The sequence below is a fragment of the Dreissena polymorpha genome, chromosome 14 (assembly GCF_020536995.1).
Source record: "Dreissena polymorpha isolate Duluth1 chromosome 14, UMN_Dpol_1.0, whole genome shotgun sequence".
NCBI classification, from domain to species: Eukaryota; Metazoa; Mollusca; class Bivalvia; order Myida; family Dreissenidae; genus Dreissena; species Dreissena polymorpha.
In genome coordinates this window covers 16,266,504-16,291,939 of record NC_068368.1, presented here as the reverse complement: position 1 = coordinate 16,291,939, position 25,436 = coordinate 16,266,504, and the positions used below count along the sequence as shown (strand labels likewise).

Below are 25,436 nucleotides of genomic sequence, written 5' to 3'. Positions count from 1 at the left end.
TACCAAGAGGCCTTAACCGATCTATGACTGTTTTTAAGCAAGAAAAATCAGTGCCCGATTTAGAGTTCATTACATAGTTCAACAAGATAAGTTGGGAAAGGGCGTCGGGAATTTTAGTGTAAAAGGCACTCAATGAAGTTACATGGAACGATTTTTTTCTACTGTAAATATTAATATATTGGCCGATTATTTTAAACAAAATAGAAAAAGATACTGGTATAAACATTATCTATGATTTTGTGTTCTAACTCCCAGATAACCATTGTCTATGATGTTGTGTTATAACCCCCAAATAACCATTATCTATGATTTTGTGTTGTAACCCCCAAATATTTCATAGTTCATTTTATTTACATTGGTTTCCTTTTTTTCTGGCATCCGTGTGCAGTTTTCATTAATGGAACAGAACTGTGTAGGTTTTAAAAAAATCTGCTTCATCTTGTAAGCGTAATTTCATATTTTTCTCGACTTCAAGGGGAGATGATTCTAAACTTATTCTTACGTTGCTCTTTTACGATAGGGGTTGAGTACTCATTGATATGAAAACACTGTAAAAGTTTTAATGTGTTAACGAACCCCCCACCCTCTCACACATATTTCATGGGCATAAGAAAAACAAAAAATGCTTACAATAAAAGAACATATTTATTTTAACTAAAATGTCTACATCAAAACAAAAAGTTAACATAGAACACAAATAAAATAATTTATTTCTACTGGGGCTCGAACCTCGGGCCTCTCACATGTGAAGCGAGCATGTAACCACTACACTACAGAACCGCTTGAAAAACCACCTTTTAACTAAGATATTAATAAGCTGTTAATAGTCGGTTTAAATTTAAACCCGGAAGTTAAAACGCTGGATAGTGAGCGGGGTTAAAGGTCCATACCAAAGGGTCCATACCACTGGCAATATACAGGTCAGGCCTACGGCCTCCTATATGTGGTCCTTAAAAAAACCTGTAGGAGGACTTGATAGTAATGAGACTTGGGTGCTGTGATGGTGCTCCTCATTGATAAGCGGCTGCTTCCTTTATCAAGACTCATTATTACAATTAATAATACGTGTCGCGCTTCGCGCTCAATAGCGCCTTTATTAGTAACTAGGTAGTTGATAGGATAGTGGAACAAAGAAGTTTTGTTTTTATACAAAACTAGAAAGTTTTACCGGTTCGCGTATTTGCCCAGTCCCTGTGATCTTTTATTATTGCCCAGTCCATGTGATCAATTATTTATTAAAACAATTAGCTTTGCATTATTGGCAATAAATTTTGTAGTAAATGTAATAGGCACAAATGCAGTACTTATTCACACTAATTTACACAAAAAACACCACTATGCAAGATATTGTGACAACAAAAATATACATTGATCCGTAAAATAACTTCTCCTCCCATCAGCGAAAAAAACGTATTACATACTAGTCGCCGCTCTTCAGTGCGACGCCAATAAAAATTAATTTCAGAAGACTGGTAACAGTTTAACGTTAAAGTTACCAATTTGTCAGACCAGGGCCTTGATTTTGGGATCATGGACATGCATGATTAGATGATGTAATTAAAGATTATACATTTTTTCAAACACATACAAATGTAAACATGTGTCTGTAACTAATGTTACAAATGTAGATGTTATAAATAGTAAAATGCACTAAGTCAGAAGGCATTTGACTTGTCTGCTGTTGCGTTGGCACACCAGGTGGCTCTGTTGCAATGTTTTGATGGACTGCTTGGATGTTTAATTACATGATATACAGTATATCAAACTGTAGTATTTCAAATATGTTTGCATCTAGTATACTTATATTGATAATACTTACAAAATTAATGTATATAAATGATAAACTTGACTGAAATCATTTAAATGATACTGAAATCATGACAGTAATTTATACTGATAATTATTAAATATATGTTGCTTGATACAATCATGTTCATCTATAGCAAATGTAACTGTAACTTCAGTGATGAATTTCAGTGATTTAATTAAATCTAAAATGTAAGTCACTCCCATTTCTCTCCCGCAGCGCACATTCCTAAAGGTCCTGCTGTGTACCAATCCAGATCCAGATCCAAAAAATATTATACATAATTATGTATTATGTTGTTTAGAGGGGATGATTTTTCCTCTGTTGTATCATTGTATTGTTGTACTTCTTAAATCAGTGTGTTTAAAGATATATAAACATAGCTCCAGCGTCAGAGCTTCAGGCAATGAATAGTTCACCCCTGATATGTTTTCTAATGGATATTTTAGCTAGTTCATACATTCAATACAGTCAAATATATGTTAAGTAGTATCTGTACACATTGGTAGATTAAATATGAACATTAAATATTATTTTTAAGTGTTAAAAAGATATAGTACAAATGTTCATGCTAGATGAATTAAGAGCCTTAGTCAAGCGGTATTTAAACATTTTTAAATGGTAAAATTCTCTGAAATGTACAGAAAATGCTTTAGCAGGACCTTAAGGAGAATAGAGCTCGAAATATGCTAATTTTTCCGCTAAGGTAGACGGAAACCGCCTAAATATGCGTAAAACAGTTTAAATAGAAAAATTGTCCGTCCAAGATCATTCTGAGCTTAGGCGGAAAAATTACACGGAAAACCTTAACCAGAAAAAAGTCCGCCTTGGCAAAAGCATAAAAAATATTGTGACAGTAAGGCATTGTGAAGGAATCCTTTAGTAAGGAAGCTCACGTCCTGCACTGTTCCTGTACGAAATGTTCCTATATATGATTTTAAGAAGAGGGGTGGATTCCGGGCAGAAAACAGGGGCGAAATATGTGGAACGGAATTTCAAATTACCGGTGGAAAGCAGTTTACGGGCGGAATTCAGATTACAGGCGGAATGTTAAAAATACGGGCGTAACTTAGATTACGGGCGTAATTTAGATACCGGTCGGAAATCGGATTACATGCATATTGTAAATATACCCATATAAGGACAGGCCATTTGAAAAAAAGGCGACCGCAAAAGCTCACCATGAGCACGTTGTGCTCAGGTTAGCTAACAAGAGCTGTCAGAGGAAAGCGCGCTCGACTATTCGAGTGCTTGACAGTATAACGTAAGCCATCATGGAGAGGGGGGGGGGGTATAATGTGGGTGTGCGATCATTTAATAGATGATCTTTCAAAAATAAGAAGACAAAAAAAATGTTGGGGGGGTTGGGGGAGTTCTGGGGTGGGGCGTGGGGATGGTTTGGGTGGAGTGCATTGTGGTGTGTCAGGTAAGTGTTGTTTTGTCAAAGTATGAATCAAATGTGATCAAAAATAAAGGAGTTATGGCAATGTAAGCAAAATTTATTAATTTGACCTTGAGAGTCAAGGTCATTCAAAGGTCAAGGTCAAATTAAACTTGCCAGGTGCAGTACCATCATGATAGTAAGTATTTGAAGTTTGGAAGCAGTAGCCTTGATACTTAAGAAGTAAAGTGGATGTAAACACAAAATTTAACAAAATATTCAAAGTTACTAAGACAAAAAGGGCCATAATTCCGTTAAAAAGCCATCAAGAGTTATGCGACGTGCCCTGTACAGTTCCCTTACGATAGTTGGCGAGTTAGCGAGTTTTCCAAGTCTGAAAGCAATAGCTATGATACTTCAGGAGTAAAATGGACCACAACACAAAACTTAACCAAATGTTCAATTATCTTAGTATAAAAGGGGCCATAATTCTGTCAAAATGCTTGATTGTCTGCTCTTGTTTATAGATTGGGATCATGTTGGTAAAGAAGTATGCAAAATATGAAGCCAATATGTCAAAGAACATAGGAAATATTTGGGGTAGTATAATAGTCGAGCTAAAAAGTAGTAAAATTTATGACAAGATATATTTAACATAGTATCTTTATTTTAAGACAATACATTTTAAACTTATGCGGAAAATGTACGCATTTTCGTTCCGCATTTCGATAATACTTTGAAGATACAATGTAGCTTTTAAAGATATACAACAAAAATATTAATAATATATACATAAAAAAATTATTTGATAGACATACACTTTTTTAAAAACAAAGTTTTCTTATATACGGCCAAAATAAAAAAGTTCACTCTTTCACGTTGAAGGCCTTTTTTAAACTGTTTTCTTGAGTAGAAATTCCTCTCAATCACAGCATTGTTCATGTCCGCGATTCTCCCCCATCCTATGGAATAATCTGAAATGCAAATTGATATTTAGTACAACTAAAGTTCACCTATTGCAAAAACTGTTGATAACTTATGTAGAATAAATCGCTTTTTCGAACTTTTTATCTTATCCAGGGAACTGCAGCTAGGATTTGAAATTTGGCAGGGTCCAAATTGGCAATATATAGTGCACTTTAGAACGCGCTCGGATATTATCCCTGTGGAATATTTTAAAATAGCATGTGCTTTATATGCATATTATTTAATATTACATGCATTTTCATTTTTAATATTTTTTAATTGATAAAACTAGTTTCACTGTTAAAATAAAATTAGTTTATTAAATATTCATTGAATTTTCTGTAAAATAATGTGATCAGATCCAATTAACGGCATGTTGGGGGTCAAAGGGGGCATGTTTGGATCTTGGGGCGGCAAGGTACTGAGACCCTCTGTTATTATAGGCCTAGCCATGAGGATCACTAATCGTATAATTCGAATTAATCTTTATTTTGAACTTAACTATTTCAAACTATTAATACAATAACTTGTATAGTAAAATTGTGATTTACCTATCAACAAATCCAGCATTCCTTTGTTAAGGACCGCTTTGCGCTCATTATCCGGGTGCGGCACACAGAGCAAATATAAAAAAGTTCATTTTTTCACAAGATGTTTTTTTCAACAGTGCTTTCTTGCAATCGAATTCCTCAATTCATTTGTGATGCGGCTTTCGAGGTCCGACATGGGAAATGTTATGCCACCAGCAACCTTTCTTCCCAATTCTATGACATAATCTGAAAATGAAATGTTAATTTAAGTACTTACTTATATATCAAAGTGAAAAACTCTCCCTAAGTAAAAGAGCAAAGTAATATTATCCGCTCATTTAACACGGAAACAAATACGCCTTTCTTTTTCCACCTTAGAGGGACCATTTTCCTGTTAAGATTAAGGCGGAATTCTGATTTTCTTAGACGGATTTATTTCAGAATTCAGTGTCCGCCTATTGCTAGCAGGAAAAACAGATATTTTTGCATTTTCAGGGTGGGTTCCGTCTTAGTTTCTGGTGGAATTTGTCTAACATTTTCGTATGGGCAGATATTAAATGTATACCATTTAACCACTTTTATATGAAGCCCTGACCAGATCTCAAGTGTTTATCCCTTTTCTCGGCACCCTGGTCATCTCCTGTTGATCATCTAACAAACACCTATCAAAATGGCAAATTATATGCAGAACAGTTCATTATATTCAATGGTTGAATGAAATACTTTAGAAAAAAAATGACATCCTTTTCACACGAAAATATAACTTTCAGTCATGGAAAAAGAGCCTGCACAACACAGATCAAAAATACTTTTTATTTGCGGATCACCCCATATATTGATATTCAATGTACATAAATATATCATGTCTTCATGAAATCAGGACAAACATTTGTATTTTATGTACTTAATTGACCTTGCTATAGTTATCAGATTATTTTAAGCTCAATCAGTACATTTATATCATTATTTATGCATTGTGTATTGTAAACAAATACACAATCATGCAGTTATATGATAGTAATAAAGGTTATTGACAAAGCCTATGGTAAAAAATGTGAACACATTGAGTGTAATCGCCCTCTCGTGTCAGCAAAATCAACACATTGACAGGTTGTCATTTTTGACAGTTCTACTTTCACTTTCATTTTGTCATATCAAACTATCAACAATTATGTGACTGAGAAAAATTTCGCCATTGCTTATTTAATATATTTCTGTTTCGTCAATAAACTTACATCAATACACGAGTTTCTTCATTAATTCATACATTCCTAACAGGCTACCACTTTGTTCACATATTTCGCTTACATTTTGACGCGCATAGGTAGGACCGCATTACTGCTTACGAAATATGTATGGCGTACCATTTGTGTCGAAAGTCAACAAGACCTACTAGGTGACAAGAGAAATGTACTTAGACAAATATATTTGTACGTCGAAGTACAATTTTTACTTCGACGTACATGTTTGTACTTCGACGTACAAATTTTCTGAACAGCCAATCAAAACAATTGTCTCTTGAGCCGCTTTTCCTAAAATCTCTTTTTATTCTCCCCGAAAATTTTCAGGGAGCAAATAGTTGCCAGTTTGAAGTTCCTTCCGTACTTCCTTCCTTCCGTCACACTTTGGTTACCGTTTCTCATAGCACCTTCAATGCTTTACCGATCTCTTTCATATTTGGAATGTAGGTTCCTTGCATGGACCTCTACCTTTGGATGAGGTTTGAGGTCACTGAGGTCAAGGTCAAGGTTACAGAGGCTTATAATAGATTTTTTAGGTGGTTATTAACACTTAATTGAGGACAAAATAAATAAAAATTAAAAAAAACAACATTTCACAAAGAAGTTTCGAGTTTTTAAAGCATTGAAATAGATTATATACCCATTTGAAGAAGATTCAAGGTTACCTTTTTAAAAATTAAAATTATCAAACATATTGTGAGTATTTATTGACCATGCGGGGCGGAATATCACGGTCCAGCGCATTACTGTGTAGGAAATTCCCAACGGTAACCAAACAGTTACCAAACGATTACGGGATTAAACATTTATAATAACCTCCCTGGTTTGGTCGTTTTTTTGTGTTAACCATTATTTGCATAAGTCAGAGGTTAATTCCGCCACGCCAGGTCAATACATACGCACAATATCTATAAGTTAGCGGTCGATAGTCGCATAATTGGTATAAATAATAATAATAATGTTCAATAAATACGCTCAATATCTATTAGTTAGCGGTCGATAGGCGCATAATTTGGTATAAATAATAATAATAATAATGTTCAATGTCAAATATCTATTAAAGCAACAGATGTAATGTGTCTTTTGATTGGCTAACACTCAAGGGTCAGTAAAGACTATACGTCGAATTACAATTTTGTACGTCGAAGTACAAAAAATGTACTTCGACGTACATATTGTACATCAAAGTACATTTCTCTTTTTACCTTTTGTTGACTTTCGACCCAAATGGTACGCCATAAATGTGTATTTGCTTTCGAGGTACTTATCCGATGTTTGACGGAAAGGGCCAAGAATGTGCGATTGTGGGTCAAGTTCCCCAGGGGTACTACGTTCCCGTCCCCCCAATTTTTTGTTCGTACCCAATTGTTTTTTCGTACCCAATTTTTTTCGTTCCCAATTTTTTTCGTACCCAATTTATTTTTCGTATTCAATTTTTTTTCGTAACCAAATTTTTTTTTGGCATAATTTTTTCGTACCCAAAATGTTCGTACCAATTTTTTTTTCGTACCCACATACACAAGTGTGGTGATGTAGATAAACTTAAATTGATGCTTTTATATCCATCCTCTTCAAAAGCATCGTCACACCAGTACTGTCAGTTCTTTGATTAAATATATTTGGATCGAGTCTGATTTTTTTCGACAAAATAAAACTAACATTTTACGAAATTATTCACACACAAGAATAAATGTCTAAAAGACATAACATCCTCTAGATACTCTTTAAAAATATTGATGGCTTAATATGATTGTTTGCAACGATGTTTTCTTTGTTCACTAATTAATGAAAAAGGGTGTGATTGCGCATCATTTCAGCAAATTTCCACTTTTTCATTTCAGAACTAGCTTTACTACTAGCTCTTAACTTCTGAATCTACAAATTTTATTTATCTCCTATTTACCGGTATGCGGGAAAGGGTTTTTGCATTCCCTTAATTTTTTTTTCCAATATCACACCTCTCGTGTATTCTGCAACTACAAAACTGTTTACAGACAAGGTCATGCGTATGGCTGTCTGCATCAGTCCAATTATTTACATACTGGTAGTGCTACTCGTTCTCAATTGTAGTGTTATTCATTCATATCTGGATATTTTTCGTGAAAAGATGCAGTCTTCCTTCCCTTTTCAAAATCTTAATTTAAGTGAGGCTGTAAGATTGTATTGTAAACAATTGATATCACATAATCGAATTTCACTATTGAAAGCACACACATATGTGCCAGTTTCCATTTGTTAGAGGTAATTATGTACAGTAACGCAACATGTGCTTGGTTCATCATTCCGGTGCAAGTTATTATGTACAACAGCAACTTTGCCTTGTCCTTCACTTCATGTAATATTAGTACATTTAAGCAATACTTGTGATCAGTTATTAACAGTGCTAAGTAATGAACTCGAATACTAGGTGGTTACAATATTTTTAGTTGACCAAATGGTAATTGTAAAAAGTATTTTTGTATTGCAACAATGATTTCCTGAACCTTTTTGAAAATCGTCTTTCATCCATTACCAATATTTGGCACTCAGATAAAGTTGTACCTTACAGAATATACGCGTTCCGTTATATTTGCCAAAACATGCCATTTATACATGCCAACTCGTAACAGTTGTTATATTACATTTGTTCTGCTACATCTTTGATGAGCAGGTAAACAAAGTAAGCTACCAATGTCTATTCCGTTAATGTTTTGATGAGTTTAATCGATATCGGTTTTCATGCATGTCTTTTTACTGTTATTTTCAAAATAAATATTGTCCCTGTGTATTGTTGTAGTTTCTATTCACATTCTGACAAAACAGGCCTCTAGTTTCTTAGTCAAGCAACCTTCTTTAACATTTATATAACGATTACATTTATACGTAAAATGAGTTATCACTGTGATGTTTACATGTCAAACATTCTGTACAGCTTGACAACATTAACCCGGCACTCATGAACTCAATAAGTTCTAATTACCGCGGTATACGCTTAGATTTCCCGTATTTGCATTCGGTTTAAATAGTGCACGTTTCGCATGAGTTTATTGAAGCCATTACATACTTTTTCCTTAGTTCCAACTCTCTTCCATAACGGAAACTAATATATTCATGCATAAAAGTCAGTTTCAGGTTTATATTGCCGAGTTAAACATTCTCATCCCCAATGATCCACACGTGTAAGTGCCTTTGGACTTATCCATTTCCATGTCATAAGCATACAAGTTTACATTTTTTGGAGCGAACTACGGCCATATTTTAATCAGGTTTTCCGAAGGAAAAAAGTGGTTATTAGATTGGCGAATGTCGGCGGGCTGGCGGGCGGGCGGAACAAGCTTGTCCGGGCTATTACTGTGTCGTTCATTCTGCGATTTTAAAATCATTTGGCACATTTGTTCACCGTCATTAAACGGTGTTTCGCGCGAAAGAATTACGTCGATATATCCAAGGTCAATGTCATACTTTAAGTTTAAAGGTCAAAAATGGCCATAAATGAACTTGTCCGGGACATAACTATGTCATTCATTGTGAGATTTGGAAATCATTTGGTACATTTGTTCACCAACATTGGACGGTGTGTCGCGCGAAAGAATTAATTCGATATCTCCAAGGTCAAGGTCGCCACGACTAAAAATAGATTGAATTTGAAACAATGGGGTTTACTATGAACAATCAGTAACAACGCACATTTTGAATTGTCTCCCTTTATCAGACTTTTTTCAAATTAAAATCAAGGTCGCCACGAGTAAAAATAGATTGAATTTAACACAAAGGGGGTAACAATGCATATTTTGAATTGTCTCCCTTTATCAGATTTTTTTTTCAAATTGAAAACCTGGTTTTGTGACAATTTTGTCACTTGTTATTGATGCAATTGACACTAGAAATGTTTTATAATCTATTTTGCATTTAATTTTATTTATTCCTTTACGCCAACGTTTTTATTTTTATGCTAATTTAAATTTTCATTCTGTTAATTGTTCCTTGAACATTAACCTCAGCAGAAACATCCCTGGATCTTGCCAAAAGTACTTCAATGCCGTCAGTGCTTTGATTCCGTTACGGTAAACAGTACTTTTGCCAACCAGTCAGTGGGGATGCGCGGAAACCTCGATTGTAAACAATAGCAATCAACTGGTCTATACGCGCTAATATGAATAATACCAGGGTGCAGGATCACGTGACTTCGTTGGCTTCCATTTGAACGTTAATGAATGTAAATACACCGATAAGTGCTGCTTATGTTTTATAAATAACTGTTTAAAACAATTTTTCAACTAGTGCATAAAAAAGAGATTTTTTCTGCTTATGGCAATGTGAAACACATCAAACGTATTTAATACGCCTGTGTTTTTGTTCAAAAATTCCCTGTGTACTGTAGTGCCGGTGACCAGCCCACGACACACGCACGTTTCGCGTGGTAGGGAACCGTCGACCAATACGCAAGGAGCTGGATTGGCTCACTCGTGATGACGCGCGCTCTTCGTGCACTGGCTGCGGACGTGGATGGATGTGTTGCCCTGAGGTAAGTATTGCCAAGAAGATAAGTGTGGACCAGTGACCCGGAGCCTTTGTATGTTAGCCTGTGACTGTGTGATATTCGCATTTCTCTGAAGAAGCATTCCCACAAGGTATAAGTGCCATTCCGTGACGTGTACCCGCCGAGTGTGGCCGACGAGCCGACGCTTTTCCCTCGAGGACGTCGAGGACGATTGATGACATCCTGACGAGGATTCCAGTCGATGTTTATGCGAGTATCTTATGTATTATCATTGCTAGTAGTTCCAGTAGTTGTAGATGTAACCCGCGAAGAGCTCACCGTGGTAAATACTACAGTACATCACAAGTATCTTCACGTAACGTGAAATTTTGTCACCGATTATAGACGTATTCAATGATGTATTCTTATACCTAAAGACATCGGCAAAAAGTGCAAGAAAAACGGTCTTTAATGCACTAAATGTTTTTGTAAATGTATTGCAATAACTTGAGATATTTGTAAAAATAAAGTTCTATCGGCGTGTTTACATTCTGTCCAGCCCGTGTGAAAACCCCTGAAAACCCCGTTTATCCTGCACCTTGAATACCACCTTTTGCCAACCAGTAGGCGGAATCTAAACTTTGCAGGTGCGCGTCACTCTGGACCCAACCGGCTTTTTATTGCATAAACCAGCCTCTGGTATAATTTGGTTTTTGGACTTCTTTCGAGCAAAATGGCCGCGCCCATGGACAGTTGTCAATTGAAGGAAAACAAAGTGCAAATCATGCCAATACTTAGGATAGCGATACATAAAGTATGCAGTGCAGTTATGCTATAGATTGCCTCGATTTTAGACCAAAATTATGAACTCTGTGTCCCGGGAATCGGAGAGGAATATAGAATATTCGGATATCTAAGTTCTGTAGTATAACTTTGTTTTTAAACTTCTCCCCATGGTTCGAGTTGTCGTCAGCAGTATTTCTATTAAACTAACATAACATATTTTTGTTTCATAACTATAGTGCTTTAGACATAAAACACAATCATCTTTGAAGTCAAGTTTCTTGGAGCAAGTTTGAGGTAAGCATTTATCCAACATTGTTAATACTGTTTTGTCAACACAGATGCACATTAACTTTCCATGGTCAGTTTCCAAGACTTGCCATGCCAACCATCTCAAGTATTCTAATTATCTAGTCAACAGTACAATGCCGTGGTCATCCTATGTTGTAAAACTAACATATATCATGTATTTCAACTTTGTTTTTTAAGTATTCATTACATTTTCATAAAGCGAAAATATCAAACACACACATTTTAAAATAGTGTGGGAAATTATTTTTTGTTATTTTTTGTAAGCTTCTCAAACAATCCTATGGCCCAGCTGGACGACACATGAGTTGAATTTTGATGTCCCTGTCCAACCAGATTGGTTTAACCTGGAAGTAAATTAGTAAAGGTACTGTAATTCAGTACATCTCTTAAACTTATTCTTGAAAAAAGCAAAGAATTTATAGTATTTTTACAGGACTTATATACAAGTAATATTTTTATTACTTTAAATAAAAAAAGAAATAAGAGTATGCTCCATAGAAAATTTCATATATTAAGGGCGTATGCTGCAGTTTTAATGCAAATTTTGCTACACCTAGAATTTGATATTTTTTGGTATTTAGGTAGAACCATCTGTTGTGGATAGAAAAATAAAAATAAAAATCATGGGCCACCGGTGTTGTTCATTTTCTATTCGCACTTGAACAACAAGCATATTTCAGCACAAGAACAATTCACCAATAAGGTAATAATATGAAACCTTGAGTAAATTAATGAGAAAAGTGTTGAAAACAACCTCTATTTCTCAAAAATTCTGTAATACTGTTTTAATTTGACTGCAAATTTTATTTTTTGTTACATGAATCAATTGATTTATGTTTGTTTTATAAATTTTTAAACAAAAACAAAAACAACAGAATTTCACATATGAAAATAAATAAAATGCATCAAAGTCATTTTAGCTCGGCGGTTATCGGAGAAAACCCGAGGTTTTGTCATTGCCAGCTCGTCGACCGCCGACCGGCGTCTGCCGTCCGCCGTCCGCCGTGATAAAACATTAACATTGGCTCTAAAATCAAAGTGCTCCCACCTAAAACTTTGAAACTTTATATGTAGATGCACCTTGATGAGTCCTACGCGCCACTCCCATTTTTTGGGTGTCTAGGTCAAAAGTCAAGGTCACTGTGACCTCTAAAAAAAAATCTGACAAGCTTTTATTAATTCAAAACTGCACCCGCAGCCGAGCGTTGGCACCCGTTATGCGGTGCTCTTGTTATTTTTGCATGCCTTGCTCCACCTAGATTTTTTCCAAATTTACCAAAATATTTATATTATGATTTATAACTTAATACAAATATAAAAATAAAACAATAGGTCACCGGGGTCGTTTGTTCACAAATGCAGTTTGATTGCATGTATTGAAAAACTATTTAAAACGCAGTGAAAACCGTGTTGTAATGGTGCAGGTCAAAACACATACTAGTACATGTATTGCTGTATACCAATGAAAAAATAGATCTAAATGTAAATGAAAATACGAGAATTTCGTAACAAGATCAGTAATGATAGGTTAATACATCATCCAACTTAAAAAAGATGTAAACAAAACATTTAAAGGGGCATATCGACAGTATTAATTGTAATTCTTGACATGACTTGACAAATGTTTTTATGTATGCCAATTCAAAAGTGGATTTTAATTTAAGTGAAAACACAAATTATGTGTAGCAAGATCAAACAAATATAAGTTTATATGGAACCAAACGAAAAAAGATAATTGAATACATTTAAAGGGGCATACCACATTTTTTTTTAATTCTTGACATGACTTTATCAATGTATTTCTGTATGCAAATGTAGAGTTAAATATAATGGAAATACAAATTATAAAATATGTGTATCGAGATCATAACATAAGGTTAATTAAGTATTCAATTAAAAACAATACGTATACAGTACACTTAAAGGGTCATATCAACGGTATTATTCTTGATATGACTTAACCAATTCACTGCATATCATTTGTATGAATTAATGTATATAAACGCAGTACCATATTATTGGAATTGCTAGGAAAATATATATGCAAAATAATTTTATCTTCACAGTTCGTGTAACAAGTTTGCATGTGAATAGAGATACTACAGAAGGCAATTATGGCGTACATGTAAAGCAACGATTCACTAACCATGAACTGCGTTAGTTATAATGAGTTTTCAAATTATAATAGTTCATGAGTTGTTGATACGCAAATGTAATGTAATAATACTGAAATCAGTATTTTGTTTTTAAATCTACAATGACTCAGATATTTTAAAGTACAGAATACATTTTAAGAACGTACGCGGTAGTTTTTATTATTTTTATTACATATAGCATAATGTTTGATCTTTCTTTTGCTGATATTTAAAAAAAAATCGAGGATGACGGGTGTTCTTATTTGTTTTATTGAACTTTGAATTAAACGACTATTTGAACGTGTGAGTTCACCTCGCAAATATGCCTAAAAAACAAAACTGAGCACACATGTGAACAAACTGTTGAAAATAATGTAATTATCTGTGTCCATTTATAATTATGATTACAATTTTATTTAATACCATAAAACATCAAATGGATATCAACATAGTTAATCGGAAAATTAAACAATATATAATTTCGTACTTTCAACTTGTAATGCCTTCCCGCATACAGATTTCATTCCAATTTAGCCAAATGGGTCGTGGGTTATCAATGAGAAATAAGAAACCAGATAAACAAGCAAATTTGTTGACTTGATATCCCCCGCAACATTTTGTTTATGACATACGGGCGGACGAACTAAGGTACGGACGGACAAGGCCAATTTTATATCCCCCCCCCCCTTTAGAGGGGAATATTTACTAAGTCACCAGGTTCTTTTTTCACTATTACAATTCAAAATACAACTCACAGTCAAACAATAAATAAAGTTCCAACACATCACGACTGAAAATGCACTACATAAATAAATATCCGATCCTGTTTGCTCAATATTATGCGGGTCACTGTTCTGCCAAATGTTAAAAATAATATATCTTATTGTGAATCCATTATATACTTGTATTTCAAAGGCTGTTGTTTTCCCATTCCAGAATACGGGGCTCATCAAATTCCCCAATGCTACACGTGACCCCGTGTCTTGTCTTAAGTATTTCAGCGTGTCACAAAAATTAAAAAAAGGGTTTCACTAATATTTAGGTACAAAGATTTAGATTGCATTGCATTCGTGTAATATGACGTTATGTATGTATTATAAATGGGTTGCAGGTGCGGTACCAGCGCAAAATGCATTTATTTATGTTATAATTTATAGTTTTCTTCGAATTGATTGCAAAAAGGCTTTATTTTTCAGTATATTCATGTGTGTCAATTTGTACAACTTTTTCTTTTTTCGAAAGCAAAACAATGTGGCGTTATTTACGCACAATTTTTGTGACGAGACTAAAGTTCAGACGAATGGTTTCGTGAATTTTGCAGATTTTGTTTGGTAAATATAATGTTCATGGCTGTAATATTGTAATAAAAGGTGTCCTGTACAAACGTTAGAACGCTCAGAAACTAGCTCTGGCTACCATAACTTTAAATTTCGCGTTTTTATGATTTTTGATTGGCGCGACTTTAAAGTCAATACTATATCAACTGTTCGCTAAAGTTTCGTAAGCTACTCAGAAACCAGATCGGTGTGTATGAAAGGGAATGACCGCCAATATTATTCAACACCAGAAATGTTGCACGTGTTGAATAATTCAGCTCATTTGTTGAACAGAGAAATTTTAAAATGCAACAATGCAACATTTTAATATCTGTTTTATACAATTGTAAAGTGTACAATGTTGCATGTTCCGATTCTACAAAATGTTTAAATGTTTATAAACAAACATGTAACTTCTTAAACTACAGATCTGACAATGAAGATACTGCATATATGAAGTCTACATCTTTATATACCTTATATTATAGTCATGATAATAAATAAAAGATAATAGATCCGTCTGAAAGTAAGTTGATGACAAACTACATTAGCATGTTGAATATTTTCTAAGTTGTACAATCGGTTATAGTAATCTGCTACAAGTCAGCATCTAACAAGTGTACACTATACAATTGTACAGAATACAAGTTGACGAATCGCAATTCAACATATGACAACGCATTTTCAAGTCAACCGGTGTTAGGGTACAAATTGTCATTAGTAGTAGCCACATGTGTTAGGCGCGTGGCAAAGTCAATTAAACACTATCAATAAGTCATAAAACAACATTTTAGGTATCTCTTGACACAGGAAATGACATACATCAACATTTTAAGCCATTAAGTGCCTAAATGGTGGTCTATTTTCGAAAACTATGTACCATTTTGTTAGGAAAGACTGCCTCGTGACGAAAAATGACCACGAACGGCTACTTGGCAACATAAACTACAAGAAAACACTTCTCGAACTCGCAGTAATGCAAGGTCGGCTCTCGTCTGACCGAACGTTCAGTGCCACATTTTACAAGAGTAAAACTATCGAAATATCCCAGCTACCGAATATAATCCACATGAGTACAATAAACAAATACGAGTTTATCAATTTACAACACAGATTTATCCTTTTTTTGCGTTATAACGTCGAAATCGTTGTAAATCGGGAATTATTTATCGGCAATTTCGAGTCCAGCCCCATGTCGATCAGACGCTTAAGGTAAATACGGTTCTCGGTTTCAGGTATTCGGTAACTCTGAGGCGCGGAATCAATAGTTGGATAAATAGCATAAGGTGAATGACGGATCATCGTACACGATTGAAATAAACATTCAAACATAACGATTATATTATTGTTTGGTGTGGACAAAAAACACAAATGTGTTTTTATATATATATATATCGCCAGTTACGGGGTCTCTGATTTAGAAATAGGTCATGGGGTTCCTACTTTAAATACATGTATCCCCATACCCTTTTTTATCCGATATAAACACGAATTAGGGTATATAGGGGTACCTTATATAGTTTTATATATAAATACGTCATTTATTTAACGTCGAATACAAGGAAATATATAGCAACATTAATTGCGAGGTATACACAATTTCAATTTCAGACGTGATTGTGGTTTTCAATACAAGACCTTATTGTGACATTTGACTGCATTACCTTACCTCCCCTACACCCCCTCATAGTAATCAAAGGTGCCTAGAACGCGGGTTTGTATACAGACCCCGTTTTTAATTTTGACCCCTTAAGTATAGACTGAAAACTAACGAGACCGCGTAACTGGCACTATGTATTAGTATATATATGTATATATATATATATATATATACATGTATATATATAACAGTTTGGTCAAAATGTTGAAAACATTTTTATGAGATATTGATAGTGTTATAATGACTTGGCTACGCGCCAAACACTTGTGCACCAGAAGACTGGTTGTTTACATTTACAATTGTTCCCGGCCCGTAAGCGAGGCATTGGTTCCTGGCTAAGACGAAAAATAATTTTGACGCGTCCACCGCGTATATGAAGGGAAAGACCGCCAATATTATTCACCGCGTATAGATTGTTGTTAAACCGACATTACAACTGTGCAGATGTAAACTTGTATCATTGCAATGTGTAAAGATACGCGTTGACCAATCTAGACATGTTAACATGCTAACAGTGGAAATTGGCGGTTCGTTAAAGTTACCGTTGCACATTTGTAAGTTTTATGCGTTGTGTATGCGATTTAAAAATACAAGTGAATGTATATTTTACATTTTGAACATTTAAGTTTTTATTCATTGAAAAGTTTTAATTGGACAATGAACAAGATGAACATTTGAGATGTCTCCACCTGAACAATTAACATTATTGAAAATTGAAACATAAAATATCAAACATTGCTTATTTGAACGGATATTATTTGACATGTATGTATAATCTATAATTGCACGATGGAACATATCAGCTTAATTCTCAACACGTGCAGCATTTCTTGTGATGAATAATATTGGCGGTCTTTCCCTTCCAAAGGTTTGTACCATATACATGTAAAAATAAGCGTGAGGGTTGCAACACATGATTTAGTGATAGCGGACATGCGGTGACCCATATTCAGGAATGTGGGGTTGTCTCAAACTACATACATGTATACAATCAATTTAGTTGTCCAATGTGTTATAACAGCTGAAACTTTTGCACGTTAATATACAGGTTATTTGTGTATTTATTTATTTATTCTTATTTATATTAACCTGTACAAGTTTCAGCTGTTATAACATATTGGACAACTAAATTATATATTTACTAGAGTTGCGACACCTTAAGGGTTTCGCGGGATGGAATGAGTGGGGAGATCAAATCAAATTGAAAGCCGATTATTTCGACAAAAATTTGGGTACGAAACAATTTAGGTACAAAAAAATTTTTGGGTACGAACAAATTTGGGTACGAAAAACATTTTGGTACGAACAAAATGGGTTCGAAAAAAAAATTGGGTACGAACAAATTTGGGTAAGAAAAACATTTCGGTACGAAAAAAATGGGTACGAAAAAAATTTGGGTACGAAAAAAATTGGTTACGAAAAAAATTTGGGTACGAAAAAAAAATTTGGTTACAAAAACAAATTAGAGTACGAAAAAATATAGGGAACAAAAAAAATGAAGGTACGAAAACTATTTTGGTACGAAAACATTTAACATTTGTAAAGACATAAAACAAACTAATAAGATTTTATTTCATGTTTGGGTGGTGTCCATTGTGGTATGTCAGGTTAGTGTTGTTTTGTCAAAGCATGAATCAAATTTGATGATAAACAAGAAACAATCGGTGACGGGTGATGCTCCCCAAAGGTTTTTTGGTTACAATATTGCACTATATATTCAAATAAAAGGAAACGTCTTGAGGGGCATAACTTTGGACAAAATAATACAATGGATGGTTAAGTAACCAGCTGATAATATGCACATCTCCTGTTGGTAGTGAAGCTTCCCATGAAGTTTCAGTGAATTCCCATAATAAGTTGCTGAGAAATAGCTCGGACAAGAATTGCACTATATGTTCAATGGAAAATTTCAAAGGGCCATAACCCTATGAAAAATCATCCGACGAGAACCGGCTGATAATATGCACATGTCCTCTTGGTAGTGAAGTTTCCCATAAATTTCATTGAATGCCGGTCATTGGTTGCTGAGAAATAGCCCGGACAAGAATTGCACTTTATGTACAGTTAATGGAAAATTTCAAAGGGCCATACATTGTAACTCTGTGAAAAATCATCCGACCAGAACCGGCTGATAACATGCATGTCTCCTCTTGGTAGTGAAGCTTCCCATTAAGTTTAATTGAATTCCAGTCATTAGTTGCTGAGAAACAGCCCGGACAAAAATTGTGCACGGAAGGACAGACGAAGCGGCGACTATATGCTCCCCCTAAAAAATTTGGGGGGGGGAAGCATAATAAACAAGTTATGGCAATTTAAAGGTGGTACGCAAACTTTAAAATAGATTTATCAATTATATGCTTATTCTAAGTGAAAAAAAGGCCATAATTGTTACAAAATGCTTGATACAGTTATCTGCTCTTGTTTATACATTGGGGTCATGTTGGTTAATAAGCAAAATACATGGTGTATGAACGCAATATGTCAAGGGACATAAAAAATATTTGAGGTCATATGCAAACTTTAACATAGATTTATCAATAATATGCATATTCTAAGTGAAAAAGGGCCTAATTCTGTTAAAATGCTTGATACAGTTAATGAGTTGTCTGCTCTTGTTTATAGATTGGGGTTATGTCGGTTATGAAGTATGCAAAATATAAAAGCAATATGTCAATGGACATAGGAAATATATTTGAGGCAATGAGGTGGTACGCAAACATTCCAACGCGCACGCCGACGCCGGGTTGAGTAGGATAGCTCGACTATATATATTTCATATATAACAGTCAAGCTAAAATGTAAATATACTATAAACAACAAGCTAACCTCAATCACAACTTTAATGCAATGCTTATAACAATAGAGATACAATGATATGCCAGGGATTGAAACTAACTGTTTACTATTGTGGGCAACCATCTTTAGTATTTTGGTTGCCCAGATAAAGAATAACGAGCCCAGAAATATGAACGTGTGAATATTATACATTCTTTTAATAAAATAATAGATAATTAAATACATTTGCTGACAACACATGTTCAATGCATGATGTTTTATTATGAGCCTGAATTGAATCATGTCCTATTCCTAAATAATGAATGTTATTTAACTAGTATTGATCCATGGTGATCAATTGTTTTTCAATTTTTATTGCAGTGAATTGTTTTAAGCTTTAAAAAAAAGAAGTTTACCAACTTTTGAAATTGAGTTGCCCAGGCCAAAATATACTTGCCCCGGGCTCACAGTAAATCACTTATTTCCATTCCTGTATGCTCTTCATTTTCTGTTCTTCCATCCCATTCTCAAAATTAAATTTAAAGCACAATATTTTTTAATAACATTAGTATGAATTACTAACCATTATCACCCAAAAAACAATTTTACAAAGCTGTAATCCCGTCGTAGAGATTTAGTTTACTATTATCAGTGTTCTCTTTAAATACCGGCAGCTAGCGATTTTGCCGGTTACATTAACTCTTGATGCCGGCTACTTTTCCCAAATATATCAAGTTAATGTCATAAATGCTTTGGTTTTACTGCATAGTTGCCGGCCATATAACTGGCTACTCAATTTTTTCTGGAAAACACTGAACTATGCATGACAAACACACAAAAATTAAATACATCTAAGATTCATTTTTAAAATAAATTCACACTTCCAGCTTGTCGTCACTAAAATTCAAAGATTCAAATATTTTTCCACGAGATACGTCAACTATTGCGTAATCAAATGAATGAAAAATAAAAGTAAAGAAAGCCGGATTTTACATAAATTTCAGGTTGAAACACAACAAGGTAAAGGTAGTCGGTGAGATATAATAATAATACAGTTAGTAAGGCTCGTACCCTGGGTACGGTAAATATACTAAAACGTACCCGGGAATTTAAACACTAAATCGGTTGTTGTCGGCTATTTTGTAAAAATTAATTATGTTTACATTTATGTCAATTTTCTGTTAAATGGCATTTAAACAATGTATTTTCAAAACTCATTTTTAAAATCATCAATGTGATTCAATTTAAAATCTTAAATTGTTTGAAGTCGCGTCATTGTATGACGTTGTCAAGTATATTTTCCGCGACGTCGCACGTTCACTTTTTACCGTCATAGATTTTTTTAAAGAAACATTTTTTGGTTTGCGAGGTCCGTTAAATGGGGAACACCATATTTGGTATTTATATTATGTTTTAACAATTAATTCATGCTGTGTAATAAATATTGTATAAGATATTTCGATATTTATTGAAAATGTTTCAAATTGTTATTTATGAAACCTTTTATTCTTATGAGTGTATGCTATCATATTATACTTCGAATAGCAGATCTGTTGTACTATAATCTTATTATTCATTCTTTATTGTTAATTTCATTTATTGTAGAGAATCGTCAATGTTACATCTAGTCGCCAATGCTTGTCGTTAGTGTTAGTTTTCAATGCTTGTTATCATTGTTGTCAATGTTAGTCGTCAATCCTTATCATCATTATACATGAAGGAAATAAAAGCAGAAACAGAGACGTATTCTTGATTACTTGATTATTCCTACGGCGTCCTCTCAACACTCATACTAAAAAGCATGTTGATGCAGATTTTTTAAAAGAGAAGTTTGTTTAAGGTAAACAATATTGTTTTACGTTAATTGGTAGCATGTTTAACGATATCGGGTTTTGGGCGGATATACAACTCGGATACAATCTAATATTTGCGGGTATGTTTAAGTTTATTTACCGTACCAGGGGTACATGTAAGTAAAGTTAAGAGTACCCGGGGTACATGTACTTGTAAGTAGTACCCGAGCCAAGAATGACCAATCGAGCCTTAGTAAGTGAGTGATGGTGTATGGGATAACATGCACTGAGGGTGTATATTTTTCATGAACAAGTCAATTGAAGGTGTTAGAGATGCATTGATCCATAAGATAAAAAAGGGTAATTAACCACGGGCTTATTAAAATTAAAACGATGACATTACATTGTACCAGCTGTTTATTGTTGTATACTGTAAGCTTGCAATATAAATAATGTAAACAACTTACCTTGTATAAGTTGGCACATTGTTGTCAGGTGTAGAAACTATTATACTTATTTCTGTTAAGTTGCACTGGCTGAACCAAAAGAATTATGCAGTTGTTTCTAAATAATCACGAAACAACCTACTAATGCATATAATCTTGCCAGTTACTGAGTTTGTGCATTTCCATTCATTATATTATCGGCCTTGGCAAACAGCGTAAAATCAGATGAGACGCCGTGTGATGTCTGCTATTTCCATATCCACGGGTGTTTTTATGTCAAATGTTACGGTTTTTCAATAGATCGTATACTTATCTACAAAACAGCGAATTAGCGTTCACTTTACATCATTTTTAATTATGTTATTTTGTTAATACTTTCTCGCGTTTTTTTCGAACCTGTATTGGCAGCAATCGGTCGACGCCGTCTGCTATTTCGACCGCTGAAGATTTCCATATCCACTGGCGGTTTTTTATGTCAAATGTTAGTGTTTTCCAATGGATCGTATACTTATCTACAAAACAGATAAGTAGCGTTCACTTTACATCGTTTGAGATGATTTTTTTTGTAAATACTTTCTAAGCGTTCATTCTGACGAAGTCGACCATTTTGACGGGTGTGAAGAAATACCGAATTTCCCGTAATTACCAAAATCCGCAGAAAACCACGAGATCCGACGAAATCCCCATTAATATTGATTGTGTATTGAAAAACTGCGTATTTTAATATAGATCGTTGCGAAATACACTGAAATCACTAATGAAACATTGTTTTATCAAAGTTTGATTTCGGGGATTTCGGTAGGGAATTCGGTATATCCACATACCGCATTTTGTAAATCCGGTTTTGTCAAACTTGCGAAACTTTTACGTGATTTAATAAAAAAACTAGATTTTTCCCAGGTATAACGCCTACGCCAACAGGTAGATCGCATTCTTCTCCATATACATGCAAAATTTCAGCAAAAGTAACTGACCAGTATTCAAGAGACCCAAATCGCAGTGATTTGCCTCAGCTTAACGAAACTTAGCCCCCTTTATCATTCGTTCGAATGAACGTCATCAATGATGACGTCCAATACATCACTCATTCCATATATATTAACCTGTGATCCTAGTCAATGGTTCTCTGTGATTTACTGTTTTGTTTTGCCAATCATTTTTGTCAATGAAACCTGATTGAACTTCATAATTGCTGTGTTTTTTTGCAGTTATAATTCTAATTGTCCCCTACCGGTGAATCCGGAGGGGACTAATGGTTTGCGCTCTGTCTGTCAGTCTGTCTGTCACACTTTTCTGGATCCTCCGATAACTTTTACTTCATATTTTTTCATGAAACTTGAAACATGGATAGATGGCAATATGGAGATTATGCATGTCATTTCATTTTGTTCCTACGTCAAGAATTCTGGTTGCTATGGCAACAAATATATATACAAAATACTGACAATGGTGGAGTTTTACCGGTAGGGGACTATATATATTGCTTGGCAATCACTTGTTTTGTATCTGTTATGTTTGTCTGTAATCCTAGTCAATGATTCTCTTTGAAAGACAGTATTTGTTTTGTCAATCATTTTTATCGATTAAACCTTATGATCTCACAGATAATGTTTGTATCAAATTTATTCGTTACTAAAATGTCCCAGTGCATTCAAGTTATTTCATCATAAATCTTCGTGATGATTATGACGTCTATTTTATTTAAACACCAAAATGCCATCACCTATTTGTAGCTGTGAAAAGACGATCCGGTAATGGCTGAATCCGTGTACCATGAAACTCGCACTGTTAACAACGAATATTTCTCGGATTTTAAAAAAGCTGTCAAGCTTCAATAGAAAAGACATTTGTCTTTCGAGGTTTAATGTTAAAATTACTGAATGCATTGAGTATACGCTGAAATGAGACTCGGAATCCTTAGCTATCCGCTATACACAAATCGACTGTATCATAACAGAAATTACCATTTTGTAAAAAACCCTGTTGTTTTATGACGTATTGCTAGTGTCTGATTCTTCTTAAGGTCATGTATTTCATTTGTTTCACATGGGGGTGGGGATAGTGAAGGGGGGGGGGGGGGTAATTGACTCGGCCTGTGGAGTTCCAATCAAGATCTTATATTAAAAGGATGGCTTTGTTCATAATTAAAAACGCTTATTAGTACATTAGCAGTAGCCATTGACTTCTCGGCCTTTTTAAGCGGCATCATATATGTCGTGATATATATGGAGCGGAAATGACATCGTAACGTTAGACGTCCAAACAAAATATTATTGTTCCTTCACGAAAGGGCTGCTGTATATAGGGTATTGTGTTCAGAACGTTGGACGTGTCTCTGGTATACAACGAAAGTGAGGTCACGGTGGAGCATAATTAATCGTTTTTAGCCCATCTATTTTTAAAAAAAAGGGCTATTGTCATTACCTGAGCGTCTGCGTCGGCGTCCGGTTAAGTTTTGTGTTTAGGTTAATTTATGTGTTTAGGTCAACTTTTCTCATAAAGTATCAAAGCTATTGCATTCAAACATGGCACACTTACTTACTATCATGACGGGACTGGCCAGGCAAATTTAGTTAACTCTGGCTGGCATTTTGACAAAATTATGTGCCCTTTTTATACTTGAAAATTGAAAAAAATTGTGAAGTTTTGTGTTTAGGTCCACTTAATTTCTAAAGTATCAAAGCTATTGCTTTCATACTTGCAACCCTTACTAACAATCATAAGGAGACTGTTCAGGCAAAGTAATGTAACTCTGACTGGCATTTTGACAGAATTATGGCCCCTTTTATACTTAGAAAATTGATAATTTGGTTAAGGTTTGGGTTTAGGTCCATTTTATTCCTAAAGTGTCAAAGCTATTACTTTCATACTTGCAACACATACTAACTATCATAAGGGGACTGTGCAGGCAATGTTATGTAACTCTGACTGGCATTTTGACATAATTATGGCCCCTTTTATACTTAGAAAATTGAAAATTTTGTTAAGTTTTGGGTTAAGGTCCACTTTATTCCTAAAGTATCAAAGCTATTGCTTTCATTATTGCAACACTTACTAACTATCATAAGGGGACAGTGCGGGCAAAGTAATGTAACTCTGACTGGTACATGTATTTTCACAGAATTCTGGTCCCTTTTATTCTTAGAAAATTGAAAATTTTGTTAAGTTTTGTGTTTATGTCCACTTTATTCCTAAAGTATCAACGCTATTGCTGTCATACTTGCAACACTTACTTACTATCATGAGGGGACTGGGCAGGCAAAGTAACATAACTCTGGCTGGCATTTTTACAGAATTATGTCCCCTTTTTACAGTATGTCTAGCGCGATTTCTGCCTTCTTCCACGCATCACCGTATTCAGCCCAGTGTGGAAGATTACTATCTCACCCCGATACACCGTGGAACACGGTGATGTCGCCGTGGTGAATTGCGGTTTCTAGTCGCTATAAAAATGTTGATAAGAACTCGCGCGCGGGCGTAATCGGGAAATCGATCTCACGGTGGACCACCGCGGTCTCGGTGGTTTGCGGTGAAATACAGGTACAGCAACAACAACAACATAATACAATTGTACAGTCTGCAATATCGAAATGTACATATTCATTCACATGAACATGTACTTTCAGATATCGAAGACCGTATAATGTTTGTTTAAACTTTGTATGTACATGTATTACATGTACTTAATATTTAAATCGCCGAATATTCAATCCTTTTCTCGTTTGTTTACCCTCTTCACAGAATCATTTGACATGTCATACATCGAGCGTGTGTATAGATTGCGTTTCATGCTTCATTTTTTGTTTCAATTGTTTCTGCATGTAATTTCACT

The 25,436-nt window shown here is 34.6% G+C and overlaps 1 protein-coding gene and 1 long non-coding RNA gene across 7 annotated transcripts in view; one reads left to right on the top strand and one right to left on the bottom strand.

Annotated features, from left to right (window-relative positions):
* LOC127858322 (SPRY domain-containing protein 3-like) overlaps nt 1-25,436 on the top strand; it is a 95,875-nt gene that overhangs the window by 54,370 nt on the left and 16,069 nt on the right. Inside the window, exon 1 of one of the 6 annotated variants that reach the window (XM_052395364.1) lies at nt 16,961-17,144. The exons of 1 other annotated variant lie outside the window; for it this stretch is intronic. In XM_052395364.1, coding sequence (XP_052251324.1) covers nt 17,096-17,144 — 49 coding nt within the window. In that variant the 5' untranslated portion in view covers nt 16,961-17,095. Of the gene's footprint in view, nt 1-16,960; nt 17,459-21,187; nt 21,206-25,436 lie in introns of those variants that run through there. 4 more of the 6 variants (XM_052395360.1, XM_052395361.1, XM_052395366.1 and 1 more) reach the window with 4 other exon arrangements.
* LOC127858332 (uncharacterized) lies at nt 4,012-6,021 on the bottom strand. The gene is made up of 3 exons (XR_008038853.1): nt 5,920-6,021; nt 4,706-4,930; nt 4,012-4,162 (listed from the first exon to the last, which is right to left on the bottom strand). It is a non-coding gene; the product is annotated as an uncharacterized LOC127858332 (long non-coding RNA).